Source organism: Aquila chrysaetos, chromosome 14 (assembly GCF_900496995.4).
Source record: "Aquila chrysaetos chrysaetos chromosome 14, bAquChr1.4, whole genome shotgun sequence".
Lineage (NCBI taxonomy): Eukaryota > Metazoa > Chordata > Aves > Accipitriformes > Accipitridae > Aquila > Aquila chrysaetos.
Genome location: NC_044017.1, coordinates 3,732,139 through 3,754,255, shown reverse-complemented (window position 1 = coordinate 3,754,255; position 22,117 = coordinate 3,732,139). Strand labels below are relative to the sequence as shown.

The 22,117-nt window shown below is 36.8% G+C and overlaps 1 protein-coding gene across 4 annotated transcripts in view; it reads right to left on the bottom strand.

Annotated features, from left to right (window-relative positions):
* The window catches only part of NALCN (sodium leak channel, non-selective), a 246,619-nt gene that overhangs the window by 76,637 nt on the left and 147,865 nt on the right, over nt 1-22,117 (bottom strand). For all 4 annotated transcript variants that reach the window (XM_030036507.1, XM_030036506.2, XM_030036508.2 and 1 more), the window contains one exon: nt 20,278-20,352. In XM_030036507.1, the coding sequence (XP_029892367.1) occupies nt 20,278-20,352 (75 nt within the window). The remainder of the gene's footprint in view (nt 1-20,277; nt 20,353-22,117) is intronic.

Below are 22,117 nucleotides of genomic sequence, written 5' to 3'. Positions count from 1 at the left end.
GTATTTTTCTTACATATCAACCAAATAAAACAAAAAATAAAGATTAGATGAGCTCCTGGTGATATAAAAGCTAGGTAAGCATTTTCTTCCCTGGTGATATAAATGAAGCAGCAGAAGCTTACATTTCTATTTTTGTTACTGCTATTCACACATTCATAGCAAATCTGACTCCTATCTCTCCTCCTTGAAAAGTGTGTGCTTTGAATATGATCTTTGACTAGAATTTTCAAAGGTCCCTATTTCTATACAATAAAACCTTCCTCCAAGAGAACACGTCTTGAATTTAATGTGCTTTCTTGACAAATAATACCATATTGCATATACTAGGGATTAGCAACTTCTGAATTAATACATAGGTGTTTATTTCACCATTGGACATCAAATATGTAAGCCAGAATTTGTGATCCATTGATACTGTTTTTAAAAAAAGGTGATAGGTGAGGTAAGAGGTAGAAAAAAACCAAAGGTGGAAGCTACAGCCTTCAGGAGACTTTCAAAACTTTCTTAGTTATTAAAAAAGGAAAGAGTCTGGCACAAGCAGCTTTCCAGATGACCACATTTTTCAGTCTTGAAAGGACAGCTTGTTTTCTAGAAATGGACATATTCTATGTAAAGTTTACTACTTTTGAAATAGTGCTACTTTAAATGCTCTGCATATGGCCTGCAATGGAGGACCAACTTGAATTGTGTGAACTTTCTACTGTTTTCCCTCTATGATGAAAAGAAGGATTTCATACATTTTATGTAGTACTTAAAATTCAGTTTGGAACCATTATTGTACTTTTCACTTGTTAATAAAATGTATTCAACACTTATCTTTCCTGCCACTTGTTAAAAATCCATTTACATGAGATCAGATATAATGAAAAGGTAATTTTTCATTTTTACTCTATTTTCTAGTTATTTCCCATTTGGAATTACCTCAAGCACTGTCCTCAGAATAAAAATACTCTGGAGGCAAGTAAATCTAACTAGACTTTAAAAAGCTCCTTGATTTTCACACACACATTCACATATATATATATATATATAAAATTTTATGCCGAGTGTGTTTAAATTAGATATACCAATTACAACACCTTGTTCGCACAATATGTTCATGAAAAATCCCCATGCTGAAACTCCCACTTTAATGCTGAAACCTCAGCACACGAAATTTGGAAGTGACGCTACTGCTGAAATTGTCATTGGCATCTTCCTAGATCTGCTGAATGCCTGGAAGTGCTGGGTGAAAGGCACAGGGCTCTAGCAATGTGTTCTGACCAAACGTTTCAGCATCCCAGAATGGGGTGCAGCAAGACAGTCAGGACCAGATGAGGTTTCTGCTTTGTAGCTCTTCACTGGGCAATCCTAATGGGTATCATCAAGATGAAAAAAAGAAAAGAAGAAAATAATTATTTAAAAAGGAAAGAAATATCTAGATGGTTCTTAATGCCTCTAGCGACGCCTTTGATTTTTCACATCTCTGCTCCTGGTTTACAAGGTGCTCCTACACATATGAAAACACTTAGGTCCGACAGGTAGAAATCCTCCAAATTTTATCTTTTCCATCTCCTCCTCTACTGATAGACAAAATGTCTCTCCTGAGATATCACTCAACATAGCTTTTGGAGCCAGGTGCCCGAAAAATCAATTACCGATGTTTTACTTGCCATCGTTTCTGGTCTCCATTAAAGGCAGTAGTGAGCTATGGGCTTTGGTTCCATTTATCAACAATCTGTGGGGGAAAAAAAAGAAAAACTCCTTCACACTGAAAAGTACAACTGGGTCATAAAGTTTGTGTACATTTTTGCTCCTCACTGAATAAAGGAGTTGTTAATAAGTCTGCCAAAGTGATGTTTGCATTGCCAGGACAGTGGGACTCCTTAGTATTAACAGGAGTAAGGTCAAAACTATCTTCTGAATGAGTAATTACTGTACCTGAATGGCCTGGACTTCCCCTAGAAACCACTTGCTTTCAAATACTAAGCTGCCTCACCAGAAAAGAGATCTGAGGAGAGCAAATGGAGACGAGGGGAAAGCAAAAACACAAAATCCCTGAAAAACGGTACCAGTAAAGCATCAGAAAGCTAGCTGCGTGCAGGGACACAGGACTTCTGATTATCTCAGACTGCCTTGCTAATATTTTTTCTATTATGGACTAGATACTTTGAATTCTTGTTAAAAAGAAAATAATTTCCAGGAAAGGATGTTACAGAAATTCTATCCTAGTAATTCTACATGCTGATTTATTTACTTAGTACAAAAAGTGAGAGGGTTTGTAATAAATATTAAACATTACTTCCAAGATGCATTAGTTAAACTGCCAAATTTGCTTGCAAATGCAGTTCACTTCAAATAGACTTACCCAGTGAAAAGAAACTTCGGTCAGATTCTAAAGCTGCATGTACAGGTGCACAAAGACAGAATACAGTGGAAGTAATAACAAGCATGGTAGGAAGGAGAGAGCACTGAGGAAGCATTTAACTGGAATGACTGCACCTCATGTGCTAGAGGGCATCAAATGAAATAATCAAGTGCCAGATTCATAAGTAGAAAAATAAATATTTTTTCACATAGTGCATTGTTAAATTTATCTTTGCTACTGCAAACAGTAAATGCTAGAATATACACAGATTTGAAAATAGATTTAACAAACACATGCAAGAAAAAGTCCATCAAGAACTATTAGACAAAGATATACCATGTTGGACACTGGAATTTCCCAAATCCCTGGAGAGTGACTATCACTCAAGTATGAAATATCACCAGAGAATGAAATATCACTATGTGCCTTCTCTGTTCTTATGCTAGTCCCTAAACACCTTTTACTGGCCACTGTCAGGGACCAGATAATGAACCAGGAGGACCTTTGCTTTGACCCAGTACAGCTGTTGTTATATTCTGAGCCTACACGTTCTTCCTTGGTAAGCTTCATAATAAATGTCTAAGCACAATATTGGCATTATTTTTTTTTACCAGAAACATAGTGAAATTGTATCAATCATTGGTCACAAGAAACTGCCAAGCGACTGTCAGTGCTGCGGTTCTACTTTCAGGTGACATTGATACCGATATAATTAGAGCTAGAAGGGAGACATGGGTTACCAGAAGCTGCAGAAGGCTTTCCTCTGATGTCAGTGGCCATCATCTTGAATACCAAGCAGCATCATAGATAAAGAGCAGTAATTTTAGGGTAGAGGTCCGAAAGGACTTAGATTTGAACGTAGTACACTTGGGTCACCAAAGTGAAAGTCTCTAGTAGGACTTGCTCTCTTAGGACAGTCCACTGCCACTACAAACAAGATATGCAGGTACTCCACATCATTTTGCTACTGACAACAGATAAAATAATCTTGTGGAATTAAGACATGCCCAGTGGAAAAAAAAAAAAAAAGTACTAAACACAAGAAAGCTCATTAGAGGCACTGTTGGAGTTGTTAAGGATTTAAGGATTTTTTTTTTTTTAAGAACAATATTCTTATAAGGCACACACATACATTTTCAAGCTTTGGGAATATATTCAGCACTTACATAAAACTGGCCTGATTTTAAAAGGAATCTGTTGTCATTCTGCAACCTGTAAAAATCAGGGCACTTTGAAAAACTCTGTATATTTGACAAGTTTATTGTGTGTGGGTGTGTGTGTACACCTGCATTTACATATGCATATGTAACAAAGGTATTTGCAGGATCTGAAATGGAGGAAAGCTTTTATGATTCTGAAATGGTTTGCACATATGTGTGTGTCCGTGTAGACTCAAAATCACATAGGCTGCTGGTATTAGAGAGCAAATATATGTATTACATTTTTATGGTTGGGTTGGAAACCAGACCCCAAATATACATTTAGGATATGATAATCAGATGCCTAGAACAGAAAAATATGCATCTGCAAGTACACTCAGGAGTTCTTCACATCCTTTACTCTTTTCAAATAACATAAAAACAACTGCAAAAAGAAAAGCTTGTCCTGACATTTTGATCGGTGCTTTTTTTGCCCCAAACATAATTGCTTATACTACTGCCTAGCGGGTACCTCATTCTCCCAGAACTCACATGTTATTTTTAGTGCAGAATGGAATGTAGCACATTGCAAGCTTTTTAACTACCTCAAGGCACTGGCTGTATAACCAAAACATATCTGAATCAGAGTCTTTTTTGTGTGTTTTAAAAGATAAGTATTAAGATTCTTTACTTTTTTAGTGTTTTTTTTCTCTTTTTTTAAAACCTGTGTGAAATATTTTAAACATGACTGAAGCACACACGTTTCTTTTTAGAAGGATGTGGTCAATGCAAATGAAAAATAGCCTCTTCATTCTTTGCTAGGGGCTGAATTATACCTGTTCTACAAGCTCTTTGCATGAGTCTCTACTCCCCCATCCTAGTTTCTAACCTGATGATGTCTGGAATCCTCTGACCTATAAGTAAAAAAGCAATTGCTACTGGCTTGCATGCTTAATAGCTCCACTTCTACAGACTGACCACTTCCATGCATAGAGGTATTATAAGAGCTTAATGTGACTTTGAATTTTGAATAACGTCTCCAGTAAAAGTTGCACCCCGACACTAAATTAATTTCTCTCAACTGTAAGCAATTAAACAAGGCATCTAACTTAGTAAAACAGGTTATTGTGGACTCCAGCCACAAGAAAGAATGAGATGGGGGGAAGCGGCGGGCAGAGAGAGAGGGATAGCTGCAGAAGACAATTTAGCACTCCTAAGATCTCACTCTGTCTCTGAAGAAGCCTATTCCTCTCCCCATTGCTCAGTGAACTGAGGGAACCATATTGCCAAGGCCAGAAGTTAGAGGGAATGAACCCAAGCCTTAAAGTTAGCTCCTACAAGGTTCATGTCAGTGAGTTTTAGCCAGATCACGGCTTTAAGATTTAAATGACTAGCTGTAAGCCATTATAATCTAAAATTCTGTATGACATTTTTGATGGCTTTGCTATTAATTTCAGCATTTACAAGACTGGCTCAATCTTTACTAGTAGATATGCCATTGTATTTTTGTAAAGATTACCCTACCACTAGTAGTTTACTCAAAAAATGACTTTGTTTATGTTTCTATAAATAAAAAAAAAAACACTTGAAAAGTTTCTAGAATAGCTTGCCAAATAATAGAACCAATACTATTTTACCATGCTGAGTTAGTGGCACTGCCCAACTCTTGGCAGCACAAACACATTAACTGAGATCTATGTTTTGTCTACTGCTTTTGAAGGTTCTATTCACATAAAGGGAAATTATGGAAGCTGGTTATATGAGAGTAAAGTTCAATTTGTGCATATCATGCATCTTTTCTTTAGGACACAATCATCTTGAAGGTCTTTTCCAACCTAAACAATTCTATGATTCTATGATCACAGTCTAAGCACTTACATAAAGAAAAAGGAGAAAGCATGAGGAGCCCTTTTCTCTCTCGTCTCCTAGCAAAAGACGTCACAACGCCATAATAATTACTGTGGATATTACAGTAGTGCTTAGAGATTTCAGCAAAGCCTGGGACACCGTATTGTCCACATGCTGTATCAACACACTGTAAACAGGCGTTCTCTGTCGTCATGAAGTTAGAATCTGAATTCACCAAGACACAGGAAGATTGGACTGGAAGAATTACTCTTGTCCCTGTTTGCTAAATATGGAAGGGAAAGGCTAGCATTTCACTCGTATTGAACTTGCTTTATGCTTTAAAGTGATAGTAAGAGGCCTCCACAGAAATAATGACTGGTCATTAGTGTCCCGCCCAAATTAAAAACCAAAGCCAGGTCTCACAAAAATAAAGCCCTTTTCCCCTCAGATTTTGCAAGGACACTGAAAGCCTTTTTGGAGCTCGGGAATGAAAACGGGTAGTGGGAGAGGCATGGAAGTAATGAAAAGATTAAATCAGGCCTATGGGTCACCCTTGTTATTTGAAACCATGCAAAGGGGTCACTTTTGCTTGATCGGGCATGACGTAGTGAGGATAGTCCTGGAAGATGGCAGTGGTAATGATGGTGCAATGTTCTCCTAAGGTTGTACTTGACATAAAAAGTCAGTGACCAGATAGCTGGCAACATAATTCAGAAATCTTAGCTACTACTGGATCACTGTGTGAAAGTTCTATTGAAACACTATGCCAACAGGAATGAGTATCGCTGCACTGTGATGGCCAGCACACACCAAGTATTGCCATGGCTATGTAACATTCTTCTACATTTTACACTTCCTCGGGTGGATAGGAAGCTCCACTTTGAAATATATTAATTTCAGCTGCCCACAGGGGACCTTGAACTAACAGATTTGATTTCTACACAAAGTGATGCTGAGTGGAGATGATGATCATTATGTAGTTTGTACTGCAGTTCACCTTAGTTTTATATAACTTCATTCTGTTGAAGTTAATGTTGAAGCTCCTGCCAGCTTCACTTGCATCAATAAGTCAGCCTTAGTATTTTGCAGTGGCAGATATAACTGGTTTTTAGCTAGTGGGGTTCTTAACAGAAAACTTTACAGCAGACGTGTGTGCGTGCACATATGCATGTATAAGAGGAGGTTTGAGAGAACAGCATTATACAAAGCAAGAATATACGTTATTCATTTTCAAGGTAATGCTAACAAGACAAAGACAATTTAGTTGTTATACATTGGAAAATAGGAAAAAACATGTGAATGACCTTATAACTTTCTCCTGCCCCTGCTCATGCTTAGTCCAAATTGCCACCTTACTGTGAGCTTAGGGAGAGTCAGCGAAATCCCCACACATATGCATAAGAACATGCATTCTCAGTAACACCTTAAGTTAAAAAGTATCTATCTGTCGAAACTCTTACCATCTCTTACAAATTACAACTTTCGACAAGGTTCCACAAGTAGTACTCTACTTTTTTTACTAATACTTAAATGCATTACAGACTTTAAATTACAGTTTTTAAAGACAAGACACCTTTTGAAAGAAAATAAAACACAAGTGGTGTCAAATATAAATGAAGATCATATTATGGCACTCATGGAGAAAATCTTCCAGTAATAATTTATTACAACTCCAACTCCTATGTAAGCTACAGCTTCAGTAAATGAACTGGGAAAGTTTGATCTCCTAGAAGTGAACCAGAAAATAATTTTCTTCTAATCATTTAAAATAGAAACATATTCTAAAAATTTTGAGATTCACTACGTTTTTAAATGAGAAAAAGAAAAAGAAGAGGAAGAGGAATAGGATGAAGGATAGTCCAGAACCACACTGTTAAGGTACAGTTTTATACTGTGGAGGACTGCATCCTATATATCCCACGAAAATCTGGTGTCCCTTGCTTCTTGAATGGCTTTAATCTAAGGCTATGATATCTTTATAGGATGTGGTAAATGTAAAAGACCTGACATTGGAAAATCTTTTTAGAGAAGCTTTATGCAGATCTGTTGATACCACAATTCAAAGATTAAAAATGACAGCCAGCATTAACAGTTTTGGTTCCTAGAGTAGCTCTGGCAAGTCTTAAAATTTTTCGCAGCTTTTGCAAGCAGCTTGTTTTCTCTCAGCTCATCTAAAGCTTTTCATGAATCCAGAGTTAGTTGATATACATCAGGAACTTACTTGAGACATATAGTGAATGAATGAAAGCATTACATTTTCCTTTTCTGTTACCCATATGATTATCCAGACCCAAAGGCATATACTTAACATAAGGAGCATTCTGAAACAATAGGCTATTGAATACAGTTACCTTGTTCAATACAACCTTTTTCTTTTTTTTGGTTAATGTTGGTAAAAGTGCCAACTGCTTAAAGCTTCACTATTGCAGATGTTCTGGTTTCAGAATAATGCAGGCTCTTGCACTTCAAAATCAAATCACAGATGGTTTGGGCTGCAGATAGCTGTGTAACTGTGCTTTACTCCAAAACCTGAATTGTTAATGTTTTGGTTTTCATAATAGGGAGAAAGGGAGGATCAAGGACTCTTCCAATACATTATTTTCTTTTCCCTAGAACAGTCTTCTTTAAAATGGCTTGCCTTCCAAGGAGTTATTTCCCTCCCAAAAGGAAAGTACTTGGCTTTTAATAAGTCATGCACGATAGCGTGGCAAGCAGTTCACAGACCACTGGCTAGCTGCCACGTGAACATGTTCTGTGAGAAACCAGGGTTCTGCATGGGATAAAAAAGACATGTAGAGCCTTAGTTAGTTTGTGCTTTCATTTTAACAGCGCTAAAAATAATTGCTTTTTAGAGCTCTCCTACAGTGTGTAACTGTATTTTCTCAATTCCAAAATCCACATTATGGGAAAGCTTTTACCTTTGCATTGTTTCAGGCAACCCATTTCAATTACTCTTCATACCAGAGAATCTAGACTTCCTTCTCCTGCTGGAACCAGGCTTAGGTGGAACTTGTTGGCCTCACTCATGGCACTGGAGCACATGGGCTTCAGTTTGGCCGACAGTCAGATTTTGACTTCTCTTCTCTCTATGACTAGTTCTGCTGAATAAATCACTTTGTCAGCCCTCACGTCTGCAAAGCTCTCACAGGAGTTTCATTATGATCATTTCTTGACCAAAACAAAGGTAAGGATCAATGCAGAAATATTTATTCTTAGAAGCTCACAGTAAAAAGTTAAAGAAAAATAAGCAGGGCACTGAGTTCAGGTTGCTTTCTTCATATGTTCTGCAGACAATAATACAAAAAGACAGCAGCAGGAGTGTCTAGCAGAAGCTATAAAAATAGCATGTATTTTCACTAGCTAGAAAACCAGTCAGCTCTTTCAGTTGTTAGAACTGCTTTACATGAAGAGACGATGAACATCTGGAGGGCAAGAGTGTATGGAAACCAAATTTCATTGCTTAGTATCTAAAAACAGTTGAAAAAAGCACAACAAAAACTGGAAAGGTATGAATATACAGATAGACTGCTTCAGCAAACATCATGAATGTATACACCACAGGTTGGTAGCAAAACCTTTTCTTCCTGTTCATCCGATTTCAACAGAACGACAACAATTAAAAAAACCCCAAACCCGAAAATGAGTTAAAATTTGCAACCATACCCAGCACTGCAAGGAGAAACATGTTTTGTGTGAGAGAGAAAAAAAAAAACTAATGGAAGATTAGGTTGCAGATCTGACTTCTGTATTTAGTTCTGGAAAAGATCAGTGTACTGCTCATTTTTATCTCTTTGCCAGTGTGACTTCCACATTGGAAACCTAGTTTGTGTGAAAGCTTTCTCTCACATCACGAATTTCAGCTATAACTATATACCTTGGACACAGAAAGACTGATAATCTATTATTAGAAGGACATTTTAGTCCAAAAGAGAGTAGTGATCATTCCCAGAGCAAGAGCCAACTTTAAAAAGGAGAGACACCTTGAAAGGTTTCAAGGAAACCAGTACTGCATCCATGAATTTATGGAGGCTCCCTTAATAAACAGACGGTTGTTTTGCATATTTCCAACAATGGGAGGATGGGTAAATTCCTTTGACAATGATGTGGAGAAGTGATTACAGGCAGTAACAAATGTATGATCTAATGTAAACAAAAGACTGCACTAACTGTGTCTGGATATGAGAGGAAAAGAACCAGTAGTTGAGAAAATGGGAACCATAATGATGATGGCTGAGGGGAGAAAGGTGCTGAGCATATTGGCAAGAAGAATACTGGAGCACCATAGTAAATAAAAAAAAATAAATTCCCAGTATCTTGATATTGATGTAGCAACACTGGTTAACATATCGTTGCAGGGAATGTAAGATGGATATCCTCAATATCATTGGCAGCGTAGTGAAAGCCTTATTCTCTGGGGAAGCAATTATTTGTAACTTTGTCTTTTAAGACCGAATGTAACTACAAAAACTTAGTAGGATACATTCCAACCTGAGAGCGCCACATTTCTGACATATTCTCATAGCAAATGGTGAATTGGTTTCACACAGACCAAACTGCCTTTTTCTCTGAGTGTGCCTTTTGTTCCACAAGTGAGGCAGGGCCTGTATTTCCTTCTGAGGCAACCCAGGTGGACGTCGGGAAGCTCTACAAAGATCCTGTTGGATTCACGCCACACACTTTCACAAAACTAACTGAAGCGCCAGTGCCAGGGACCTGCTATTTTATGAACTTAAGTTCACAAACAAGGAACTCGTTCTCTGCTGTGAGTGAAGACAGATGACCAGTTTTGAATGTTGACTTCCATCCTTCTTTTTTGCCATCATCATATAAGTGCCTAACCTAAATTAGGGCCCCAAACCTAGGAACTTCAGTAAGATCCCTAGTGTTACACACCGTGATTTTGGGCCTCAGTAATGTAAAAGCACCCATATGATAAATGTCAATGAAACGCGGGTTCCTAATTCATTAAAGTTGGAGATTCATGTCATTTAACTTTATCCAGTGAAAGTCAGGCATTTTGCCTAATTAGTTGTCTAGACTCCCTCTGTAATAGAAAAAGAGAGCACCCAACTTGGATGGGATGAGTCATTCCCTGGAGGGTAATTATGACTACAGGCAAGCGCAGATGACTAGCTTAGACTACATGTCTAACTTTTCGCATGGCTAACAAGGTGACATGAATCCTACCTTTTGACATTTTAGAAAATTCCAATCTTCATCTACAAGAACGAGAATTTTTTTCTTCATATATAATTGTTCCAAAACTTGAGGACAGTTGCTTCTAAACTTCTGTGTGTTGGATTAACTATGAAAGCATTAAAACTTTTTGTTATGTTGCTTACTGCATAAGCACACAGAATTCTCATGATTTATTTTTTTCAGTGTATGTCAGAAGATACACTCCTCCTTCTTAAAAATGACTGCATTTTTTAAGTGCACATAGTTTTTTATTCTTGGGAGACTTCTTTTGCATGGATTGAAAGTGTGAATCTAATTGCTCTAAGTTGGATATGAAAAGCACAGACACTGGAAGTATTTTTTAACTGCATCAAAATAATAATTGCATAATCAACAACTGATTGCACATGAATTTAAGACTGAAGGTACAAATTGTGCTTCTTGTCTCCAGCTTACAGACAAACAAAACTGAATACTATAGCAATCACAGAAAGGAAATTTTATGTTTGCTCTGTGGATGTAAGTTTGAATTGTCTGGCATGTGAATACTACTTTAGTTTAATAAAAATTCTAATTCTACAAGCAACTGAGTATCTGTGACCCTCTTAAAATCAATGGGATGCTATGGTGATCAGATTCCTGCAACACTGAAAAAAATATTTTATTCTACTTAATATAAATGTCTGATTTGAATCTTTTATTCAAATTCACTCTACTTTAGAGAAAAATGTAGAAGGACTCAGCACAATCTCTTTAGAGACTAACTTGCTTTGTCTTGACTGACATTAACCAAAATTTCACTTATGCATTCTTGAGTGAAAGGGGAGCAGTATCAAATTCATATTTAGAATATTTGTGCCAGAATTATCTTGTACAATGTTCAGAAAACATCAGATACTCTCCCTTTAGATAGTAGGAGGCCAAAAGTCTCATTAAAATCAGGGATTTTCTAATCTAAGTATTAAGTAGAATAGTAAAGAAGCAAAAGTAACTGCTTAGTGAGGAAAAAAAAAAGGTGTTAATTGCTAATTGCTGTTCCCCTGACAACAAACCCAGAAAATACAGGGCAGATTTTAAGACCAGAGGGATTAACGTCTAAAAATGAATAAATTTCTTTATTATTATTCTTTTCAAAGACCTCTGTACCCTGCTGCTGCAGTTCTGGACAACTAGATGGTAGTGGACCCCAGTATAGACCTCCCCATGTCTCCATCACCACCACCACCACCAAAAAAAAAGAGTATTATGGAACTAGATTCCATAATAGTTCTGCCACTTTTGATGGCACCCAACTCTCGATTAACTTTCTTCTACTGCAATTGCTCCTTCTTATCAGACGGACTGCCTAATGGTTTACTTTTATGCATTTGCTATGAAGTCCTGTCAAGACCACTAACATTTGTTGAACTGCCTCCTTTTTGCAAAGCTTCTAAGCATTTCAAAACCTGAACCACTGACATCAAATTGAGCTGTTGGGACATTTACCATTGTCAAAACCAAGAATCTATCTCAACAGACAAAACCAGCAAAGAAGCTATCGTTATGTCCAAGCTTCCTTGTTTATAAACGTTTCTGTTTTCAACATCAAATAGTTAAAAGTGAGATTTAAAGAGAAAATTAACACGGTAAACATCTGTTATTTTTAAAAGCACAGAGGTCAATTAATATAATTCTAAAGGCAGGACTTTTTTTTAAATATATATACTGTAAGTATATATATATATATATATATATATGTATGTATGCAGCCTCCTGTGTTTGCTGCTTTGATATGGATTCAGGGGGAAAAAAATCTTTTATATATTTAATGGTGTGGAGCAGAATTGGAGGGAAAGGAGCATGTAATGTCCCTACTGCATAGTCTTGTTTACGCCTCTAAGAATTTCTGTTGCTAGGTAGTAAGGCATGTATTGGGACAATATTTTTAGTAATGAATGCCATCTGTACTCATGTTGTGAGCGTGCACTGGTGAGCACAGACGGCACACATGTGATATGACAGAAATCTGATCTTCCTTAAGAGAATATTCCTTTGAAGCAGCAGAACTACACTTATGCGAGATTTCAACAGTTTAAAGTGGATGGATGTTCCTGACTGACTTGAGGGGCCTAAGCATTAGAACAGACTTTGTTCGATTCCTTGCTGTACTGGGAATTTATGTATGAACCCAGAGATGGCGCTTCTACAGCTTTGATTCTCCAGCAGTAAAATAGGGACACAATAATCTTGTTTGATATAAGCTGTAAAATAAACCCTCCAAAGTTACTGAGGTAAGTTGGGGTTGTTATCATAAGCATAAGGCAAAACAAGAACATTTTATATTTTAATACTGTTAAAATTATATATATTTTAACAGTGGAATTCCAGGAAATAGGATTACAGGAGTAAGATTACACGGCCAAGGAAGTTATGCCACTGCTTATACTCAGAGATGCTTGAGATGCTTGCTCTTTCCCTTGTGGAAATACAACTCAGTAAAGTGGTGCCACATGTGGTTTTAGCCACCAATGGGTTTATCCTTTGTTATTTGCAAATTGCTTCTGAAATCCCATTCAGATTATGGAACATCAGAGGTGTAAGAATGAGTGCGCTGGGGGTGTAAGAATGAGTGCACCGGGTTACATCAAAGGTCCGTCTCACCAGTACCCTGTCTCTGACAAGGACCAGCAGAAGGTGTCTGAGATATAAGAACAGATCAAATACAGAGTAATTTTACTTCCTGCATGGTTTCCTAGCCTTGACAACCTCTGGGACTGAAAGCTACATCTAATGTATCAGCCCTTACAGGAATTTAATTCCATTAATTTGTCTTAAAACCAAATCAACTTGATTTGATTGAGTGCCCTCTCATTTTCTTAAAGTGGAAGAAGTAAAACAGTCTTCTCCTATTCAACTACTCACACCTTTTGTGATTTCATATAACTCTGTCTTAGCCTCCTCCATCACGTCATTTACAAGCTGAAGATCATCCTCATTATCCTTGTCTGTACCTTTTCTAGGTTTATTACATCTTATTTTTAAAAAGTGCATGCAGTATTCGACATGGAAGCATCTTGGATGTAAACAGCAGAACAGTAAGTAATATTTTCACTTGTGTTTAAACAACTTTCTCTAATTTTTAAAAATGTGTTTGCCTTCTCTTTTGGTAAGCACTTAACTGACATGATAGTGAATATGTACAACAATTCAAAATCTTTCTGGACTGGTGATAGCTTAATTAAAGCCTACATTCACATATCTAGTAGACTTCTTCTCTATGTGTATTTATTGACATTACATATCATCTGACATTTTATTTCTCAGCCACAAAATATGAATACTTCACAGTCTGCTTTAGTTTTGCATGCCTGTACTTACTTTGCACCATCAGCAAACTCTGTCACCTCACTATTCACCCCATTTTGTAGATAATATATGAATACTGAGCAGCACAGGTCCCAGCCAAGATCACCATGGACCTCTACTGGTACCTATCCTCTATTATGAAAAACAATCATTTATCCCTACCTTTTGTTTTCTATTTTTTGCCATTATTCCACAAATCTTTCTTCTTAAATTGTGTAAGCTTAGAAGGGATCCACTTTGTACGGTACAAGGGAAGCTGGGATATACACATGAGCAGGAGTGTCGTACAGGTGTCTTGCTGTAAACTACAAACTGTGCTGCAGGGGTGGCTTGAGGATAATCTCATTGGTGGCTTAAAATTTTCTTGTAGCCACCCTACAAACAAAACGTAGGTCTCTCAAAATTGCCCTCCAAAAGTAGCTACTACTCTTCAGTGACTAGAGAAGGAAACCTGCATGAATATTTCAAAGTGCATATACAACTTTGTAATGTATTAGTGAAGTGGCATGAATTCTACCCAGGTGTTTAAAACTCCATAACATTTTTAATCAACTTCATTGGCTGCAAAAGCTATTTCAGGGAGCAGGTACAGTAGAGTAAGCCCAAAACGGAGTAATCAACCAGGTAAAAGTGAGTTTCTCTGTACAGAATGAGGCTATGGGAATTCTAAAAGTTTACAAAATTCTGATAGGGAACAGAAAAACATAAGAAATAAAGCCATGTTAAGGAGGGGACATAAAACTAGACAAGAACACCACATATACAGGCTTTTATACTAATAGTAGAACCCTAAAAAACAACATGATTGGACTAGAATTCCTGTTATTAAAAAACCCACAAGGCTGACACAGAAGACATCACAGAAACTTGGTAGAAGTAACAAGCAGCAGGATCCTACAGAATCAGAATGTGCAGAACCAGGCAACATATTATCCAGACTGATACTACACTGCACCAGTGAAAGACTGGTACTATTCGTTACAGAAAATCTACAGCAAATAAAGTGAATACGGTAAATACATACACAAACAGCATAGGATCCCTCTGTATTGAAACTGCATGCCTAACTGGAAGAAATATTCTGCATACACATAAATGAGGATTAGAAAGTAACCTCAATATGCAAAGTAGTATTAAAGGTCTAAAGACAAGCTGTAATAATAGTGGGAAGCCTCTGTTTACCCTCATGTATGTTTAGCAAAGGGTAGAAGAAAGAGATTAACTTTTTACTCATAAGTGACTCCTCGCTGAATTATACAGACAGAGAACACCTAAGTGAAGAAGCACCTCATGGTTTAGTACTGAGCAAGATCTAGTTCATGACATAAATATCAAAAAGCTATTCTGTAACAGTGCTAAAAATGCTCTTAAATTCAGAATTTTTTTTACAAGTAGAAGGTCAAACCCATCTACTACATTGAATTTAAATTAAAAAAATAATTACATAAAATCATACAACTTTTGGAAAGAATTTAAATGAATGGCCAAATAACAGAAACTGGCAGGTGGGGTGTATGGATTAATTTTAAATATCCTGGTTTAGAAGCGCAGAATACATCTACCACCTACAGAAGAACTTCAAGAAGGTCAAAAATTCCAGCGATGTCAACTGGAGTGCAAAGAAGGCTTTTAAAAGTAAATGGATATGTTTCAGAAAGGGAAGACATACGTTAAGCAAAGAAGAGAGAAAAAAGCATAAATTCTGGCAATTTTTTTATAAAACAATAATATGGTACAACATGAAAGATTTTGAGGGACTACTTTCTAAAGAAAAAAATCTAATAAGGAAGCTTTTAAGAACATACAGAAAGCAGCAAGATCTGCAGAGAGTTCAAAAGAGCAACAGACTATTAATCGAGAGTGTTCAGAAAAATAAAACCAAAGCAAGAAAGCAAAATGAATTGTGTCAACCACAGAGGAGGTCAAGGAAGACCCTAAACTGTGCCAAAGACGAATCTCCAACAAAAATGTCAGGAGAAAAGCTTTTGGAAGATAACTGACACAAGGTCAATGTGTTACTCTCCAAGACTTGATAACACTCACTCAAGACTTCTAAAGGATCTCAGGTATAACAATGCTGACATACTAGCAGTGGTGAATAACTTGTCACCTAAATAAACTCGGTAGCTAGAGAAAGGGAAGGGGCAAATGTGACTAACTTTAAAACAGGGTTTCAGGATAGAGCATGGGAAATTAGACACTAATTAGTCTGACTTCATATCTAGGCAAATTGATAGGAATGTAATAACAGTAGAATAAGTAAATACGTGCGAAATATAATAGGAAAAGTTAACACAGCTGTTGTGAAGGAAAGTCATGCTTCATAATCCGTTAGAGTGCTTTGAAGTAGTCAAACAACATCTGGATAAAAATAACTCAGCTCATGTGATGTAGCTGAATTTCTAAATAGAAAGTCCAAACTTTATCACAAAAGGTGAAAGAAATCAAAGAAATCCTTTCAGTTACTTTTTAACTTTGGGGCAACTGTTTATGGAGAGGGCACAGAAGACAAGAATAAAAGAGAAGGAAGTTCAGCTTGTAGCTGATAAGATTTCTTGTGCCTAAGATTAATATCATCCCCATAACTGATGCACCGAACACCACAGAAAGGGGCCTCACAGGAAAATGAGCAGGATCAACCTCATACCTGGAGGTTAAGTAGCGTGTTAGGGTCAGTCTGGATTGCTGCAGAGGATCAGGTTTATTGGACAGACAGACGGTGACTATGAGCTACAGTACAACCCCTTTTTCACGTGACATCAGCTATCATGGCAGACTTAGAAGAGAGGATGAGACCGCAGAGCTGGCAGAGAATGGAAGATGCATTGTGAATTAACGGAGCTGTAAGAATACAAAGAATGATTCTGTGCTTAAACCAGCTGAATTGTGTCTTGGAAAAAGAGATTCTATTCCCTACGTGTGCCTGTGGTGCTAAGTAAATCACTTAAATTAATCTTTTACAAGTTTTATCTTTGTTCTAGATACTTATGAGGGGTACCACAAAAAAGTCAGGAAGGAGCTTAAGTTGTGTCTTCGTAGCAAAGCTTGAATACTGTGCAATAAATAATGCACAGGGATCACACACTGTACAATAAAGAGAAAAAATATCAACTACTGGCTTATTGAAGTGAGCTCTGTCTACTCTTTGCACTAAGTGAGGTGAGACTTTTGGAAATAATATAATGTAATGATGTAATTAAAAACGGAATCATGATGCATATCCTTAACTAAATTTGCACTGCCAAATTCAATTCTAAAAGTTTACTAGCTTTTAAATACATTATTTTACAATCTTCCTTATAATCTCCTAGTCATTTAATGTATTTTTGCTTTAATTTATTCATATTTAAACACATTTACTGAACAAACATGAATGTCAAATGTTTACATATCATTTTACATTTTAGAGTACATTGCAAATATTAACTAATTAGTCCTTTCCCAATAATCTGAAAGATAAGTAATATTATTTTTCTTACCAAGTTCAAGAAAAGGAATTAAGTCATAATTAAGAAGGACACATCCCAAAAGGCATTATTAGCTAGGTGTGATTTCTGGCCTAAAAATATTCTCCTTCCTTCCTTGAAAATCATTCAATATTTCATCATCTGAGAATGCCCTGGGCCTCAAGCTTTACAGCCATTAAAGGCAGGGAAAAAATGCAAACATGAGGATGGAAATACTTTTGATAGCATTACAGTTTCACCATTTTCAACCAATCAATGTCTTTTACATTAACAGTTTGAATTATTTGACTTCTCCTTTGGACCACCATTCAGCTTTTAATTATAGATGTCAAAAATTTTCCTGTGCAGCAATACAGATCTATTTCTTTATAGAAATGGTCTTGATTAAAACATAACAATTACCTCACAATCCTCTTTCTTCTTACATTCCATTTTTTTTAGTGGAGAATTCAAAATGTGATTGAATTAGAAACTCTTTCTGCTTTACCTTCTGAGATAAGACAACCAATATTTCAGTATGATAGTGCACAGCCATTATCAGCACTGAGCCTGTGATACCGTCGCATTTACCCCACAGGAAGGCTTTTCTGTTGTAGACACTTAAATCAGTTGTCCAATCATTCCAGTAATTCCATATGATTCAGCTCCAAGAACCGACCTCTTACCTCCTTTTACCTTAGGTATTTTTAAAACATGCAACACTTTGTATAACATTAATTTGTTTGGATAAAACACCAGAAGGGAATACAGTCAATTGTACTAATACTCTTGGAAGAGAGCAAGCATAAATACAAATGAACCAGTGTCAGCCACCTTGGACATCTTTGTATGGTATAATGGTGTATAATGCATATATCATTGTGCCAGTCAACCAAACCGGTATGTCCAATGGCAAAGTGCTGTCCCCTGATTAAATACGCACTTGGGTCATGGAAACAGACTATCAGTGTCATCATGGTGCCACACTGCGTGGTAGCTAGAAGGTCTGGTGACACAGGCAGCCATTTTACTCTGGCCCAGCACCACACTCATGTAGTTATGCTGCTGCCAGTCTCAAATCTATGAAGTTGAGGGACTTTTTTTAAAAATTCTATTTATGTCTTTTACTTGAGTGTGCTTTACTGCTATTACGGAGACAGGATTCCTACCAGGTTAACAAGATTCCAGGCTGGCACAGTGGCACGCATTGCAAGTGGTGGCCTCTCATCATTGCTTTTTGTTCACCAGTTCCAGAGTGGGCTGCTAAAACACAAAGCCATGCTGCTGCAATTTCATAAGCAAAGGTGTAGACTTTTAAAATGGTTTACAAATCAAAGATGCTAAGTTTCACAGAAAACCCACAGGATTTTGTACCTTAAGCTCTTCACTTCAGAAAGTTGATTTGTGCTCCTAATTCATGCAGACATCATGAAAATTTTCCTGTAAGATTATCAGTATGATATGACATTGCTTACCATACATCTGAGCCATTTTCATTTCAGATCATTTTACCTCTTGAGACTGATAAGGAGAAAAATGAATAAACTTGATTTGGTCTCCTCAGTTTGTGTACTCAAGACTGTCTGGCCATCCCAAAATCATCTATAAGATCTCTCATTTCACTTATGTGAGCTGATTAACTGAAATCCAATAATTATATTTCTTTGTGGCAGAAAATACCCGCCCTTTTAACTTATTTCAAGTTTGCAGTACATACTGATATTTAATACTTCAACAGCAAAAGCAATATTGATTTCTGTATTGAATTCTATAAAGAAGAATTTAAAATAACTATGTAATATTCTCATTTGTCAGTGCCCTGAAGTAACAGAAGATCGGGAAGCAATATTAGCTTGACACATTCTACATATTCAGTGAGCGCTCTCTATACAATATCTAAATCCACAAATGAGAGTTGTGTAGAAAATGAACACAGCAAATATAAACAAAACAAATGAATAAACACATCATTTTAGTTTTAAAACTGAAAAAAAAATATACAAGGAAAAATACAGGAGCGGTTATTTGGCACATTAGTATCAATGTAACAGTTCAATGTAAAATAACTAAATTGTCTGGGTGATTATTTTTCAAGAATTGAAAGAACATAATTCTACAATAATTGCTGATGCACCTGAAAGATGAAAAAAAAACAGCAAATGGGCTATAACCCAAGTATTACAAAAAAGGTCCCCACATATTAAGCTCTCAATTTGCTATTATTTCGTGCATGAAGTAGGCAAATATTGATGATTTTGCTCCTCTTTGCGCAGATTAAAGCACAGCTATATATTTATGTAAAAGCTACAGATACCTTCCTCTCTGGTGGTTCGTGTACAAGATCAGAATGGCCAATGTGAACTCTCTAGTTACATTTGGTTTATGTGATTGTCATTGGGTTTCAAGCGTGAGAGAATGGCTTCTTGGTAATCTTGGTCCTCAAATTTGGAGAATCAAGCAAGCCAGTTAACGTTGCCAAGTGTCTTTAGCACTCACCTAACATATTCAACCTAGTCCCCTCTACCGCTTCCTGTCTGTGGGTCCTTGCCAGGAGGTCTCCCCTCCAGCGGTGTGTGCTCATAAAGTATCATATAGAATCACAGAATGGTTTGGGTTGGAAGGGACCTTTAAAGATCATCTAGCCCAACCCCCCTGCCATGGGCAGGGACATCTTTCACTAGATTATAAGCAAAAAGATGTCCTAGCTGTGATTTTAAAATGATTTTAATTACATGACTACCTAAACTGACTTTCATTGAATATTTAAACCGATTTCTAAATCTCTTTTACAATCTCTTAATTTCTACCTCACATTGTGTGATGGTCAACTATCTAAAAAAATATTGCTATTTTCTTCAACATCTACTGTTTTGTTCATTTTGATGAATATGTTTCCCATCTTTTACCATAAAAACACCAGTAAAGTAATGCTTTATTGAAACTACTTCCAAGCACAATAAAAACATGTTCTTACTTGTTTAAGTTTCTTCAGATCTTCATCAAGTTCCAAGTTGTCCAAAATAACAGCAACAAACAAGCTGAGTAGAATCTACAAAACAATTGCAAATTATTTGTTAAAGCTTGTCTTCATTTTCTTAAGAAGTACTATGAAATGACATGGAAAAATGAGGGCCCTACTGATGTAAATGGGAATCTTGCCTTTGACATCTGTCTGCTAGCCATTTTGCAAGTAGTAAATTGTTTTTTAGCTTATCCTACAATTATTATATGAAATTTAAAATTCTGAATTCTAGGTTTTATGACCAATGCATTATGTATGTTTAACAATATACCCATATAAAATGTATTTCACATGAAAAGAAAATTAAATTAATCGGAAATAATTAAAAAAAGGAAACACAAAGCAGAATCCTAAAACAGCTCATAAAACTAAGGTGCTTTTCAATTAAGGTGTGAATTTTTAGCACAGAGGCCACCTAACATTAATTTACTTTATGGACTGGCTTAATGCTCAGGGCGCCTCTGTGCAAAGTAGCTAACCCCACTTTGAAAGAAAAATAAGCTGCCTCATCATTTGCATGCATTGGGAGCCACATTATAGGAAACTCATGCACTTTCAATTACTATACATCAAATATTGTGTAGATATGCCTCTACAAGGAAGAATCCCAGGGGGAAAAAAGTGTATATCAGATTATTATATTTTCCTTGTGTAGAGATACTGACCAGAGGCCAAAGAAGCTGAAAATGTGACTGATATAGCTGAGAAGGGGAGAGAACTAGGAAAGCAAGGATGCAGGCGAGGGAGGATACCACTGTTCAGCACATATCCTCTGACAACTTACATCTTAAGGCAGTAAAATTGTATGTACATAGCTTTAAAGCTGTCAGCAACTGCCAAGGTTTTAGTCTCTGCGGTTCAAGGCAAATATCCTCAAACATACTGAGCTCCTACAGGCAAGCACCAATTTCCTAGAGATATCAGAAGGAATCTAAGCTCTTTTAAAAGAAGAGTTACAGGCCTGAAATATTTCTGTAGTCTTGGACCACTGAGTCACAACCAGAACAGACATATCTGTCCACCACTGCTGTAAATGAAGTGTAAGTTTACCTGTCATTCAATCACACTGGAAAATTATTTCCCACCTATATGGAAGATGAAATTTAAGTACCTTAGTACACCAGACAAGGAGTTTGGAACTCAAACTGCACATGAGCTGGATGTCTGGACCTTGTTCAAGAGCAAGATTCCCTTTCCCTCCATGAAATATAAAGGTACAGAAGACACAGGAAGGACTCTCACCCATAAATTTATAAAATGTCCATGTTCAGAAAAAGAAATGTTCTTTTACTAGGAAACTGGCTTTAGCAGTATGTAGAATTTCCTGCAGCTGTTCAAAAAGACATATTATATGCCACATACTTAAACAGTACCTCATAAGGTTTTCAGTGATCCGACCACTACAAACAGTGGAAGTTAAGGTGGCCTTCAGAATGGCAAAGCAAGACAGAATTCTGATAAAATACATAATCCCTGGCACAAACTACATCGATCCCTAACTGCTGATGAACAGTTTTTCTATCACTCTGTCAGAACTTTACAGTCTGGTGTTCTTCTTCTTTAGATACTTTATACAGTCTATGATAACTCCAGTACCTGCAGCTCAGAGCGTACTAGTTAAGGAAGTGCAGTTCCACACTAAAAAGAAGTATAGTACTCATTAAATCTATCACCCCTTACAGTCTTGCTGCTTCGTGCACAGATACGCATCAAGGCATCAAGACTCTCCTTAACTCCTTTTTCACTTTTTTTCAACAAGAACAAAAGACGAGGTACCACAAAAGAAAAGTTA